The sequence below is a fragment of the Poecilia latipinna genome, unplaced genomic scaffold (genome assembly GCF_001443285.1).
Source record: "Poecilia latipinna isolate Pla-1442-1.1 unplaced genomic scaffold, P_latipinna-1.0 Scaffold2024, whole genome shotgun sequence".
In the NCBI taxonomy this organism is placed as follows: domain Eukaryota; kingdom Metazoa; phylum Chordata; class Actinopteri; order Cyprinodontiformes; family Poeciliidae; genus Poecilia; species Poecilia latipinna.
In genome coordinates, this window is record NW_015114640.1 from 37519 (window position 1) to 52385 (window position 14867).

General features: G+C 42.2%; 1 protein-coding gene across 1 annotated transcript in view; it reads left to right on the forward strand.

Moving 5' to 3' along the window:
• Nucleotides 1-12987, forward strand: part of LOC106935799 (slit homolog 2 protein-like) — a 46578-nt gene extending 33591 nt beyond the window's left edge. The window contains exons 3-5 of the mRNA XM_015016474.1: nucleotides 4495-4566; nucleotides 9554-9625; nucleotides 12861-12987. Coding sequence (XP_014871960.1) covers nucleotides 4495-4566; nucleotides 9554-9625; nucleotides 12861-12936 — 220 coding nt within the window. The 3' untranslated portion in view covers nucleotides 12937-12987. The remainder of the gene's footprint in view (nucleotides 1-4494; nucleotides 4567-9553; nucleotides 9626-12860) is intronic.
• The last annotated feature ends 1880 nt before the right edge of the window (nucleotides 12988-14867 follow it).

Consider the following 14867-nt stretch of genomic DNA (forward strand, 5'->3'; position numbering starts at 1 on the left):
GTGCAGACAGGAGGCGGAGCAGGAGGCGGTGCAGGAGGCGCTGGCGGCCGATCTGCTCACTCAGACACACCAGCTGATCCACAGAGGAATCTGAATTATGAGTTTAATTTAAAAATAATAAAAATTTTTCCTTAACGCTGATTGGCTGAAACTCCCAGAGCGAATACGCAGGCCAAGAAAACAATACTAAAAAATAAAGCAAATAATGTTCTTTTTTAGAGATACTAATAAATATCTCCAGAGGTCATGAAAGGTCATGAACGGGCTGGGGGGCTCGTTGGCCTTTCATGACCTCTGGAGACATTTACTGATGTCTCTAAAAAGATCGCAGCACAAACTAAAGTGTTTGCTGCTCAACGTTTGAACCTAGTTTGTTGGATTTGATGACGGTGGAGCGAACTGCACTCAGCTGGATAGCCAGAGCAAAATCTGATGGTTGAATATCAGATTAGAAACTATAAACATGTCTGTTTTTCAGCTCCACTAAACATTTAATGGAGTCTGATTTTATTGGCTCTAAGCTCCTAAATGCCTGTCCTCCAAAGCGACGCCTCCGTCTGTTTCTCTGGTCTTAAAGCTTCAGATGGTTCATAAAGAACCAGTTTCCCATCTTTGTTATGAATATTAATACGATTTAGAACCGGATCCTTCCCAAGTCAAACGGTTGCTTTGTATCCGTCTTGGAGCGTCGGCGCTTGATTCCTGTCGTTAAAGTTTCCGTTCAGGTTGATGGGGTCCGAGCATCTGAAGCGGGGGATTTCCAGTTGAACCGGGACAGAGCTTTGGAGCTCAGAGGGAAAAGGAAGAAGGCATTTAGGATTCCTGGCGCAGCTGGGAGGCTCAGAGCCAAATTGGGCTTACCTATCGACCGGCACGCGGCTCCCAGGGCCCGGTGGAAAATAACAAGAGATTAGCAGTGGAAGTGGATGCATTAGGAAACCAGGCGTTGGACGGAGAACTACAAAGGCTGGCGAAAAGATAAAAACGGATCAGATGGAGATACGGACGCAGAGAGCGATGGAGGGAGGAAGAGAGGAAACGACTGCTGCTGCTGTAGAAGGACAACAAAGGTTAGAAAAACAGAAACGGGTCAAACCTGGAGGGTCCAAACACCTGGATCCATGGTTCACCTGGATCACCTGGGCTGCGTCAAACTCTCTGGACTCGTCATCCTGACCGTGCCGATTCCTTCACCTGACGCTGCACGGCGTCCGTTTGTTTGGCTGCAGACGCGTCTCTGTGGAGGAGGAGGTGTTCCCACTGCGAGCGACAGAGAGATGGAGAGATTAGCTGTGGAGAGGGAAGGAAAACAGCCAGCGGTTACAAAAAAGGAGAGATGGAGATAAAAGACAAGAGGAAGGCGTAGAAAATAGTTTGGTCAACTGTGAAGCTGTGAGCGATAAGAGATGAACTAAAAAGCGAGATTAGAGAGGAAGTGTATGGAGGGGTGAACGAGACGCGACAGGAAGACGGAGTTCATCATGGAGGATAAAACAGGCAGCAGCCGCTGGAGCCGCCGTGTTTTGGTGTTAAAAATGTTAAAAGTTGACAGGAATTGAGAAAAAATGATAAATATTTGACTTTTGAAGAAATGATTCATCTGGAGTCTGAAAAAATGGAAACACAAATATACAAAGTAAACATCAAATGTTGGTACCTCCGTTAAATCCTAAATATTTTAAAACCATCTGTGCTGGTCGTATTTAAAAGTAAAATGAATGAAAATAAATATTACCTAAGATGGGTAATATTTATAGTCTACTAAACCAGCAACAGTTTGGATCAAAGGTAAGAATAAAGCATATCTTTATTCTTTACTAAATACTCTCAGGATACAAAACTGAAGTATTTTTGTAGGTACATTTTCTACAGTTTTTTTAATTACCATGTTTGTTCAGCATAAATTTTCTGGCTGTGATTGGCTGCTATTTGTTCAGGTATTACCCTGGATTATTGTTAATCCAGGTGTGAGTTTGTATTTACCCAGAATGCCCTGCGCTGTAGTCCACTTCCTGCTTTTGGAGCGGTCTCTGGTCCGCTTGGTGTTCACATTCAAACTGAACCAGAGTTCAGTTCAACCAAACCCAGACCGAGGTCTGGAGGACCAGAGGTCAGAGGTCAGTTAGCGTTCACACCTCACCGACCCAAACACCAATAAGCAGACTGGCGTCAGATTAAAGCGGACTGGAGTCAGGTGTCCGTTGCTTTGGACACGGTGGTGCATGGCAGTGATGTGGGACGGGTTGATTTTCATGCATGCTGCCCCTTTTACTCTGACGCCCTCCAATATAGTAAAGTGCCACTAACTGCCTCCATCAAAGCTGAGATTTCTGACCTTCACTGATCTGACTGGTTCTGGTTCTGACCCAGCTGGGCTGAGTCAAAGCGATAATTAAAGGTGTAGCCCGGATGTTTTTGGCTGTGAGAAGACGTGAAAGCTGCCCTGCTGTCGCGTCCATTAGTAGTAAACATGAGGCCAGTTGATCGGAAAGCTTTTTATTCTTCGGCTGTTTAAACCAGAACCAGATCCCCATCTGGCTGCCAACCGATTCACGTCTGATCGTCGAGTTTCTCACAGAAACGGCGTCATGTGTGTTTGGAAATCAGGGTGATGAAAGCGGCGCGAGCGAAGCGTGACGCTGCTGATTTATCGTCGCGTTGAGAGGAAAACACGCCAGGAATCCTGAGTCAGGAATCAGACTGCTGGTTGGCTCAGCGTGGGAATCAGGAGGCACCCGGGCCGGTCCGGGACCTCCTGCTGGGCCGGGAGCTGGTCCGGTTCTGGTCGGACCAGGCCGGACTGAGTCGGGCCGGCTCCCAGTCCCAGCCTGGCTCCTCTTAGAGCTCACATTTTGAAACCTAATATGGTCCTAAATCAGATTTCTAAATGTTTAGGTGTGTTATGAGAAGCATGTTTTGTGTGCGTGTGTGTGTGTGCGTGAACCTGGTTTTTATATCTTTGTGGGGACCCATTTCTGACTGCATTGAGGAGTTGCGGGGACCACTGCTTCTTGTGGGGACAAATCCTGGTCCATGAGGGAAATGCTGTTTTTGGGTCAGGGGCTAGGTTTAGGCTGTAGAAATGGATGGAAGTCAATATGAAGCCCCCACAAGACACGAAAACATGAGTGTGTGTGTGTGTGTGTTTTGATTTCCTCTCAATAAACATCAGACTCTTTTACAGGGAGCCAGTGTATACACACACACTCACAGGGTGTCAGTTCGTGTTGCGGTGTGTCCGTTGCTCCGATGGCGTCCAGGAAATGCGACGAGCTTTTAATTTGTTGATGGAAGGAGAAGATGATTGTTTCCCTCGTTCACGTCTCCGGGTTTTTGGAAGTTTTGCCCAAAATGTTGTTGCCATCAGAGCAGTTGGAGTGTTTGTGTGCTTTGGCGTCGCTCTGTTTGTCTTAGCATGTTAGCGTGCTTCTGTGCATGTGTGTGGGCTGCAACGCTGTGCCTACCGTTCTCACGCTCATCCTGCTGCTGCATTCAGAGAGATGCAGAAAAACACCGGAACAGAACCGGAACATACCCGGGCCGAACAGAACCAGACTGGTACCAGAACAGAACCAGCCCAGGGTTTTATGGACATGCTGAAAAATTAAAGCCATAAACGTCATCAGTGTTCAAATACTCAAGTGTTTATGGGGCCCGATGGTGAAGTTAGAAAGTCAGTTGGTTATTTAGTCATAAAAGAGTAAAATGAGGTATATTCAATTATAAATGTTATTAATTCAGTCATAAATGTCACAATTTCAAACTAAATATGTAGTTAAGTCGGAGCAAGCTAAAGATTTTGTTAGCTCTAAGCTAGCTAACTAAATATTTAGTTTAAACCTAAATATTTAGTTTAACAACTAAACATGTAGCTTTTGTGCAGCAAAAATTTTTGTTTGTGCCACTGTCACATTGGAAACATCTGTAGATGTTGCACTTTGTATTGCCTTGTTGCTGAAAATGTGCTATATAAATATAATTACCTTTTCCTTTACCAAGGGTCATGAAGGGTGAATCAATCCCCCCATCTTTCTTCAAATCTTGTCAAAGTTTGTACTGCAAAGATTTTGTTGTGTTGCACAAATTGTGTTTGTGCTGCTATGGATTTGAAGATATTAATGAAAGTTTAAAGGCAAAAAGGTCAACCAGCTCTCCCACATTAACCAAATCTAACATTACATTACGTTTGTGCAGCAATCACATTTTTTATTTCATGCTGCTCTATGCAGATGCTCAGTCTACACCGATGAAAACTTATCTTTACCTCCAAAGATAAAGGTAAGTTTAAGGTAAGAAAATTTGCTGTTTTAAGCAGACAGTGAATTTTCCACCTTTACGCCCTGCATACCTGCACTATACCAAACTGTTTCTTCACATTTAGCCTTCAGTTAAACACATTTCAGAGAAAATGGGAAACATTGATTGAGTTTGCATTAGCATTAGCACCTGCTTTGTTTCATGTCAGATTTATAACCTTCCTGTTTCTCTCTGCAGGGATTTAAACAAAAACAACATCACCAGAATCACTAAAGTGGACTTTTCTGGACTGAAGAACCTCAGGATTCTGTAAGTTTGGTTCTTTTTTCTCTGTAACTAAAAATAGAAAATGTTCATAGCTCCTGGGAAATGTGATGGCAGGTCTGGTGTTTACTAGAAATGAACCTTTTATGAGAAGAATTAAAGAACTTCAAAGAACCTTAAAGTCCAGTTTGATCTCAAAAAGCTAAATAATCTAATAGTGGGAATAGATTCTTTGAGCGGCTTTTAAGCCAAAAGGAAACATTGCAGGAAACAATTATCTCTATTTTGTTTTTCAGTCTAAAACCTTCTCCATTAGGAAGCCATCTTTCATCTTCCTGCTTTAAATCAAACGTCTCTTTGGGCAGAAATACATTTAATATCTTCACATCGTATCTGCTCTGCTCCACTTTTGCTGTCAGTTTAAGATCCTGGAGCTTCCAGAAATTCAGCTCTGCATAAATCTCTCATAAAATAGTATTCACATCCTTTAGATTCTGCACATTTTCTCCTGTTAATTTGTTCTCTTTTGATTTTAAGAAACACAAATGTTACTTGATCCCCTCCATGGTGAAACATGGTAGTGGCAGCATCATGAGCTGGTTTTCCATCCAGCCTGCCTGAGTGCAGACAAGCCAAGAAGATTTGCAACCAGACGATTGGCTGGATTTAAATGCACACCGCACCATTCAGACTTTATTTGTAAAAAAAATACAGAAATTATAAAAAAATAAATAAAATCACTTTCACAAAAGCTGCTGCACTTCCATTACAAATGGGTGCAAAACTTTTACAACTTTTATAATATTAAAAAGACTGGACTGCAATTGTTCTGTTTCCATTAAATAAGAAATTAAATTAAAATTTCATGAATAAACTTGTTCATGCAAGGTAATCATGGATGTAATGGATGTAAACATGACATATTTATAATTGTCTGAAGCAAAAAAATGTTTCCGTTGCAGTTTTTGCTAAATACACAAATTTAGATACGACTGAGAAACCAGTTGAAAACCTGAGTTTTTCTAATGTGTGTTTCCATTGAAGCCACTTTTTGTAACTTTTACAAAAATAAATGTTATCCATATTTAAGCTACATCTATGTTATGACAGTGTGATAACTATCTCACTGTATAATCTCGTTCTCCTTCCTGAGCTGCTGACGTCTGAAGAAATGCACCAAAAACAACCAATCAGAGGTAGGAGGCGGGTCTTATCACCATCAATCAACCTCCTCCATTTAGCAATGCTAAATGTGCTAACAACTTACCGTTACAGGAAAACCGTTTTTGTGTTGGAGATGCAGATGGATGGTTCAGACCAGAGCATGCTCAGACCAAGCTGTGGTCTGAGCATGATTGACAGCGCTAAGACCCGCCTCCTGCCTCTGATTGGTAGCTTCTAGCTAGCACTGTAAGAAGACAGAGGAGTTTTATTTTATTTTTCTTATACTATTATGAAATATGTAAAAACACTTTAAAAAAAACAATAAAAAAGTTGCATTCTGCAGCTTTAGATTTATGTTTGTAATTCCAGTTTTTGGATTTTTATCCAGGTTCAGGAGGTGTGAATGCTTCTGCTCCGTGTTTTTCTGCAGCCTGTACTTTCATGCCTCCATGCTGCAGTAATTAAGGTGCTGTTATATTTACCTAACGGGCCTCTGGGTGCCTAAAGGGCCAAGCAGATCCACGTCTTAACGAGGCTTCCAGGTCCAATGACGATGCACGGGCCCTGCAAACTTTTACAAGCTAAGCTAACCTAGCATAGCAGCCATAAGCATCAGGACGGTTTACAACTTCTGCGCAACTGTTGGCAGTGAAAGGTCAAACGAACAAAGAGTTTAATATCCAGATTTACAATGGCTTAAAAAATTATTCACATTCAATGATCTTTTCCATATTTTGTCACATTATAACCACAAATATAGAATACTAAATAATAAATTAATGTGAAAGACAAAGTGGTTTCCATGGTGACGTAGAAAGATACAGGAGCGTGATCTGCGAACGAACGCAGTGCTTGAAATGTCTGTACTCATCTGTTTCCTGCTTTAACTGAGCCATGGTGAAATAACGTGGCTGCTGATTGGTTCTTCATGTTATTTCCTGATCATTGAAACGTTTGACCTCAGCAGAACGAGACGCTTATCTGCTGCCCTAATTCACTTCACAGGCTCTCACTGTTTACGCCTAAAATGTGTGTGTTTGCGTTTGTGTGTGTGTTTGTAATACCGTATGGGGACCATTTTCCTGACACTATGTTGTGGGGACCCACTGCTCCTTGTGGGTCCGAAGCCTACGCTGCTTTTGGGTCGGGGGTCAGATTTAGGTCTAAGGTGTGAATTGAGTTTTGGTTGGTTAGAGTTAGGATGTAGACATGAATGGAAGTCAATGGAAAGTCCCCACAAAGATAGCCACGTAAACGTGTGTGTGTGTGTATGTGTGTGTGTATGTGTGTGTAAGGGCTTTAATAACTATAATCACTGCTGGCTGCATGCGCTCCGTTTTAACCAGAGCAGCAGATAAAAATACCCAGAGGAGAGAAACGAGTTCCTCCAAAACGATTTTCACTTCATCTGATTTTTTTATCTGAATCACAATAAGCAGTGTTTGATTTCATTGTGTCGGCGCGGAGAGACAGAGGGGCGAGCGAGGGGAGTGTGTGTGTGTGTGTGTGCGTTTGTAGGTGTGTGTGAGAGGCCAGCGGTGTGTTTCTTGTGGTCAGAGACGAACTGCTGCGACGTTCGCCTCCAAACTGGGAGGAGAAGTCCTGGGAAAAATGGGAAACCAAAAATATTCACACCAAGTGAAGATTCAGAGCTAACAGCCATTCGGCCGAACGAAAAACCGTTCAACAGCCTCAGTAACCAAAATTACATTATAACATTATTGATCATTCAGCTTAGACAGGGACAGCAGGCAATAGGGGCAGGTAGGATAATAAAGTTCAAGCTAACGGCTTGTTCTGGCTGCCATCTTTTCAGCGAATGATCAAACTCATTTTAATTTATCATGCAATCAATTAATTTATTGATTATTGAGGCACAAACAAAAAACTGAGCATCAAACTTTGACGGGTCTCGTGTGACAGTGAAACCCAGAGACAAACACTCGTGACTCTGACTCGGGTTTTATGACGAAACTTTGACCTTTAACCTGAGATGAAATAAGGTGCGTTTGTTTTATTATCCAGGACGTCTGTGGGCGGTTCTTAACGTGTCAGCATTAAATCTGAGTAAAAATATTTTTCACTCGTGAAGTCAGCATCTTTACAAAATAAAAGCATTCTTACTAATTCAGTCACGACTCAGACTGAGAGGAAAACTTCATTTAGTTTTCCTTGCTGTGAATAAATGAATTATTTTAGCTTAAAGACGGCGTTAACAGGTAAAATAAAACTGATTTGGTGTTTCTGCTGCCTCTCAATAATATAGACTACCGTATTTTCTGCACTATAAGGCGCTCCTTATAATCTGGTGCCCCTTATATATGGACCAATATTGAGCCACAACAGGTCTAGCAACTACGGTAAGCAGCCGCCCTTCTCTGTTCGCCCACAGCATGTTGGTGGAGAACCTGGTGCTAAACGACCTGCAGACGACCTGATTACAGACGGTCGGTAGGTAGATAGGTCAGTCAAACTTTATTAACAAACCAGCGTTCTGACAACTATCCCAGCATGCACCGCGCGCTTCTTCTTCTTCTTCTATGGGTGAAAATGGTCGGTGAACATCGTCCGGCCCCGGCCCGGTCAGAAGGCTCTCCTTGCTGACCGGAGTCGGACTGTTTTGTTGACATTCACTTTAGTGCAGCTCCATCTAGTGGATGCATAACGTAACTCCAGCCTCTACTGTAGCGTCTATTCTATGGGCCTTATAGTGCGGAAAATACTGCAAACAAAATAAAAGCTCTAGTTTCCTGATTTGTTGCTATCTGGGAATCTCCAGCCTCGTCATCAGAAGTTGATCTGTAAGCCGCATTAAAAGCATCCAGCAGTTTCCCATCTGGCTGCTGCTAACTCTACGGTTAGCATAGCATCTCTGGCAGCCTCACAATCCCAGATCTCTTCCAGACTGGATTCAGAAACAAATCCAGATTTAATGAAAACTGGAGTTTGCTCAGGAGAAGCTGGATGGTTGATGTGGTTTCACACTCAGCGCAGCACTTTGGGTTCTCTGAGCAACTTTAAAAAAATGTGACCTGCAACAAATCTAACAACTTTAAACAACAAAAATGAAGTGGCTGTTGATAAATCTAGCAATTTTTTTTGTCATTAGTGATTTTCAAGTGTTATGCCTGAGCGTTGGGTTTACGCCCCCAGCCATTACCAATAGGAAAACTCACCTGCAGTAGCCACTGTTCAACCACAGAGGGCAGCAGTGAGACATCTTCAGGCCAAATATTGCAGAATTTAACAAATCTACACAAAAATACCCCAACTTGCAACAACATAACGATGGAACCATTAAAGACCAACTTAGACATTTTAAGAGCAAAATCAAGTTAATTTACCCGACGGGTTGGTAGAACTGCTGATGCGTTTCGGTTCCTCTGTTTCCTCGTTTTTAGCTCTTATAGGACAGAAATCCTCCGCCCTGCTGTCTGCTGAGACGTTCTTTCTGCTCTGTCGGCTCCATCTGGAAAACCTTAGCAGCGCGTCCCACACAGAGCCGGGACAGGAACGCTGGAGATGTTGGTCTGCAGGAACCACATGAAAGCCCCGAGACAAATGGGGGAAATTTGCTCTAAAGAATTGGATGTTAATTATTTGTTTTGGCTGACTAGATTAAAACATTTGTTATGCAGAGTGTTGGTTTCAGATCTGTTCGCTCCGCTGACTCTCTGTTTACTCAGCCGGTGAAGTGTCTGCTGCAGCCAGACGGGACATTTCTCTGCTCTGTAGAGTGTGAAAACTAACAGGTTCTTCTCCAGGGGTATGAATACTAATGGTCTTGTGTCCAGGGGTATGAATACTAATGGTCTTGTGTCCAGGGGTATGAATACTTATGGTCTCTGTGCCGTTTTGTCTGCTGCAGCCACCTGGAGGACAACCAGATCAGCGTCTTGGAGAGAGGAGCCTTCCAGGACCTCAGGCTGCTGGAGAGGCTGTAAGTTTTCACACATCCAGCCAAAGTATTCACACCCTGAACTCTTTCCAGTGAGTGTTGCTGGGATTTTACTCTAACACCCTAAAATAAAAAGCACCTGGCAGTTCTGGAAGCTGATGTTCTGGTGCAGAAAAACCCAGAAGACGCGTAGCCAGCCATTACTGACTCACAACGAGATGAATAGAAATGCACTCCACACTTTTCAGATTATTTGTTTAAAAAATGTTGAAAATCAACAATCTGTTTCATCTGACGCCGCCATGACGCTCTGGTTTGAGTTACTGTCACATAAAGGTCGGTTTAAAACGCACAAACGTTTTTTGGTGCGTTCTCACCAAACGCATTTCGCATGTCAGCCGCACCTCAGCAATCTAGCGCGGCGTTTTGAGCACTTGATGCGTCCAGCGCTTCCAAGAAATATGCCGGCAATGGAAAACAACGGCTAGGGCGCCTGACACGCCCTCGCTGCGCTTCAACACAGACTGAATGCAAACCAGAAACATGTTGATGTAGAGCAAAATGTCAGGCCTCTGCATTCAAACACGCGTCGACCTCGAAGCATCGGACGCGTTTTTGATGCGCGTAACTGTCATGATCTGTGGGTTTTGGTGAGGTGAGGGAAGACGCAGCCAGGCCAGGATGAAGTGAAGATGATGATTTAATGACAATAATCCACGGGAGAGAACAATGAACACACGACGGCACAGGGAAGCTGGCTGGTTCCACACGACCAGGATCCGACAAGAGACAAAGACAACAGGTGGGACTAAATACACGGGGAGGGAAATCGAAGAAACGAGACACAGCTGGGATCAATCAACAGGGAAGACAGAGACCCACAGGGGAACAGGCTAATAAACACAGAAAAACTTCAAAATAAATACACAGAAAACACAGATCACAACAGTAACATGTTTGGTGTGAATGCAGCATTCGTAACGATTAGGGCTGCTGGGAAAAAAATAATTCCAAATTTAAACTCAATATCTGACTTTTTCTCAGAATTTTGACTTTTTTTTCTCAATTTCCAAATTTTTTTTCTCAGATTTCTTTTGATCTCAGAAGATTACAGTCATAATTTTAGTTTTTCTTCCAGTGGTTCTAAGCTTCTGCTGTGACATGACAGGAAAAAAGTTTAGGCGGTGTGAAAAGTTCTGCAGGACCGTATTCAGCTTCCTACAGCTGCTCAGCGATTTGCTCTGGGATTTGTTGATATAGCAGATTCAGAGTCACACACACACACACACGCATGCGCGCGCACACACACACACACACACACACACACACACACCTGCAGGATGAGGCTGAATCCACATTTATCCCTGTAAAAACTAAACAGTCACATATTTCAGATAGTTTAGTCTGTAAATGTTTTGGTTTTATCTGTAAATGGAGATCAGCTGCTGATCTGAAGATGAGGAGAAATATTTAATATTTAATACTTTTGGGTCAAAACTACAACAAAAGAATTTTTTCTGGTTTTAATGTTTTATTACTCTGACTTAAATCTGAATTTAAGAACTGTAAAAAGATGGAGGTTGATGTAAACCTCATAAAGATGCTGCACAGATGGTTTAACTTGAAAGTCAGCTAGAATATCTGTTTTTAGTGCTGATCGCTCTTCTGTCTTGAGTTAATTTTATACTGTAATTTAAACCAAATAATTATCTCATAAAAACTGTTTCAACAGCTAAACAACACATTTCTGGATTATTTTCACTCACATTATCAAGTTAAAATAATTACTGTATTTAAATTATTATTCAGCCTTTACTTTTCAGCAAGATATAAGAGCTGCTTTTAAGTCAATATCAATGAGAGTGTTGATTTTAAAAAAGTACCAGTTCCATTAGCAGATTATTTCACTCATAATGAGACATTTTTTCATGATAAAAGTGAAATAATCTGAGATTTTTTTTTCACAGAAAACTTGGCGGTCGGTTCACCAGCAGCTGCCATGTTTTTGAGTTAAAAAATGTTTAAATGTCACAGGAAATGTCAAAATATGACTTAGCAGTTATGAGTTATTGGCAAGATATTATTAACAAAACCTAAACACCAACTTTAAAAAAGGCAAACATAAAAAATACTCTTGAAAGAAATTTATAAGCCTGGTGGGGAGCAAGTAAAGTCTGGCGGCTGCCAGGCTGATGATACACTAGAGGAAATCCTGAATCTGCCAGAACGTTTTCATCAATATTAAGGAACTGTTTACTTAAAACAAGCTCCTGTATCTTCCTGAAAAGTTACCTGTAAGTTAGATTTGTCTTATTTTAAATGTTCTAAGGTATTTGCAGTAGAAACTAGACTGAAATATTTGTTAATATTTTGTGTTTTTTCATAATTTCATGTGGAGTATCTCCTCCCATCAGGTTATCCAGTCAGAAACGGTGAATATGTCTTTGTTGTTGTCTCTGCTTGGATCAGAGTGAAAGTCCAGGAGGATTTTTCTCTCTGTCTCGGAGGTCAGAGGTCTGTGTCTGTGTCTTCTCCAACACTAACTCGATGCCCCGTGACCCCGTGACCCAGCCCTGCATCTCTTTTTCCCATCCACGCCTCATTTCTCAGCCGGCCTGATAACGCGCTCACTCCCTCCGCTCGCGTTGTCCTCGTTTATCTTCTGCTCACATGGGAACCAGGAGAAGACACATCTCTAACATCTGACATGTTTTATGCTGCAAGAGCCGCAGCTGATAAAACACTTAAAACCTTTATTTGTGGCTAAATTTTGTCCTCCATCTTTACTGGCTTCTTTTCTCTGTTTTTCCAAATCAGAGTGAATCAAAAACAAACCCAGCATGAATTATTATTGTCATTGTTATTATTTTACTCATAGATTTTTTAAATAAATTTCTCATCTCAGGCGGTTGATGTAATCTTGTGGTTGTTCTTATTTTCCCTCAGAGTTGTATTGGTGTTTTTTGGAGCTGTGTGTGTTAAACCTGACTGAGTTTTATCAGTAAAATGTGTAACATAAACTCTGACATCGCTCACATTCTCATTCCTGGCAGACATTAATGAGGTCAGGAAGTTTTTCTTCCACCCAACTTTCTTCTGTTTTCATACAGTTTCTCCCAAAACAAACTAACAAAAAGTTTTTACTCAGTCTTATCTGAGGATGAAGGTGATGATGAGGAGTTTTAAATCACTGACAACCTGCAGGAGACAGGTCTGATTGGTGCGTCCAGGTGTGGTCCACCTGGTCCTAACCTCCATGTTGTTTCTGTCCCTGCAGACGCCTGAACAGAAACAAGCTGCAGTTCCTCCCAGAGCTTCTCTTCCAGTCCAACCCCAAACTGGGCCGAGTGTGAGTCCTCCTTATGGTTCCCTCCTTATGGTTCCCCCCTTATGGTTCCCCTCTCTTGTGTTGTGTGAACAAACATGGCCGCCGCGCCGTGCTCCTCTGGCTGCTCAGGTGAACTGAATGATTCTGTCTGGGAATCTGGAGTTTTCCCAGAAAGGTCAGAGGTCAGAGCGATGCAGCAAAGCCTCCTACTTCTTCTTCTTCTCTTTTTTATCTCGTCATCTCATTCTTCCATCGACCTGGTTTCTCCTCGCTCAGCTCAGGTTGAAGAACCTTTTTACTGGTTTTACTGGTTTTGCAGTCTGGATCTCTGATTGTTCTTGTAGTTATTCCTGTTTGTGTGTGTGTGTGTGTGTGTGTGTGTGTGTGTCAGCGGGGCTTGAATAGTAAAACATGCAATATGACTGCTGACAGTAACAGTTTTAACAATTATTCACAGGTATTTATTTATTTATTTAGTTCATTTTTTAGTATTTTGTTTTTTAATTAACTAACTGATACATTTATTTATATTATGTTTTTTATTTTGTATCTGTTAAGTAATTCGTTTTACTTTTTTATTTTTGTTTTTTTAATTAGGTAATTGTATTTATTAACTTTAGTTTTTTTAAGTTTACTTATTTATGTTTTTTATAGTTATTTTTTTCATCAAAATTGATTTTGATTAGTTATTCAGCATTTATTTTTATTTAGATAGAGAAATAAGAACTGATGAGTAAATATTTTGACCAACTTTTCAACAGTAACCAGTTTCTGATTTTAGCGGTGATGTCATCGATGACATCACACTTTCATTTACAAACATGCTGGTTTCTTATTAATTATCAATCAGTCTCTGAAGCCTCCAGCTGGTTGAACCCAGTGAACCTGGAGCCGCCGGTGTCTCTGCAGCGCCCCCTGCGTGCGGCGCGGGGCGCTGCAGAAACAATGCTGCTCCGTTGTTCTTCCATAAAACCTCAAACTGCTCTCCTTCGTTTGGATTTTCCTCCTTTTTAGCTCGGATCTCCACGGACGGATCAGGAGAACGGAAAGCGATGAACGCGATCCAAACTTAACATCATAAATCTCATGTTCTTTATATCCCAACGTTCCCATCAGCAGAATTTAAATTACACTCTGGACTTTCTTCTCTGTCACTTTTACTGATTTTCTCTCCAAAACTCGACAGTTTTTCCTCTTTTTCTCAGGAAGAGGTGATGATGTGAACGTCTGTTGGTGTAAAACAGAAAGAACAGAAATATGTTTCAGGATGAAGGTAGAGAAGGACGTGAAACGGGGGATGGGGGCTGCTGGTGGCTTTCTGGTTTGGATTTGCAGCCTTCCTCCCTGTCAGCCTTGGTTAGATATTAAATGATGGTAGTGTGATAGGAATTACCTCTTAACCCTCCTATTAAAGCCGTGTGGTCTGAGGTTTGGAGAGGAAAGGAGCTGGAGCGCCGACCAGGAGAAGAGAAGCAGGAGGAGGGGCGGCCATGTTTCTGGCTGATTTACCTCTTTATGAACTTTCATTTTTCTGCTTGAACAAAGCAACACATGAAGCATGAAGACATGAAAACTTCCTGCTTTAATGGAAAACGTGACTTCAGGATGGAGCCTGGGGTTCTTCCAGGTTCTAGCTAAAGAACCCAGAACCAGGAGCCACTGCAGTCTGTGGTTGCTTCCCCACGGAGAGCGCCGTCTCTTTAAGAGGCCTTAAGCCTGAGTTACACCAGCGCTTTAAGAGGTTCGCATTAATCCAACTCCAGTCCGATTGCCTAAAGAGTCCGGTCCGGTTGGTGAGGTGTGAACGCCAATTGACCTCTGACCTCTGGACCTCCAAACCCCAGTCTGGGTTCGGTTGAAGTGAACTCTGGTTCGGTTTGAACGGAGACCGCTCCAGAAGCAGAAAGTGGACTATGGAGCAGGGCATTCTGGGTAAATACAACCAAGGCTAGCATG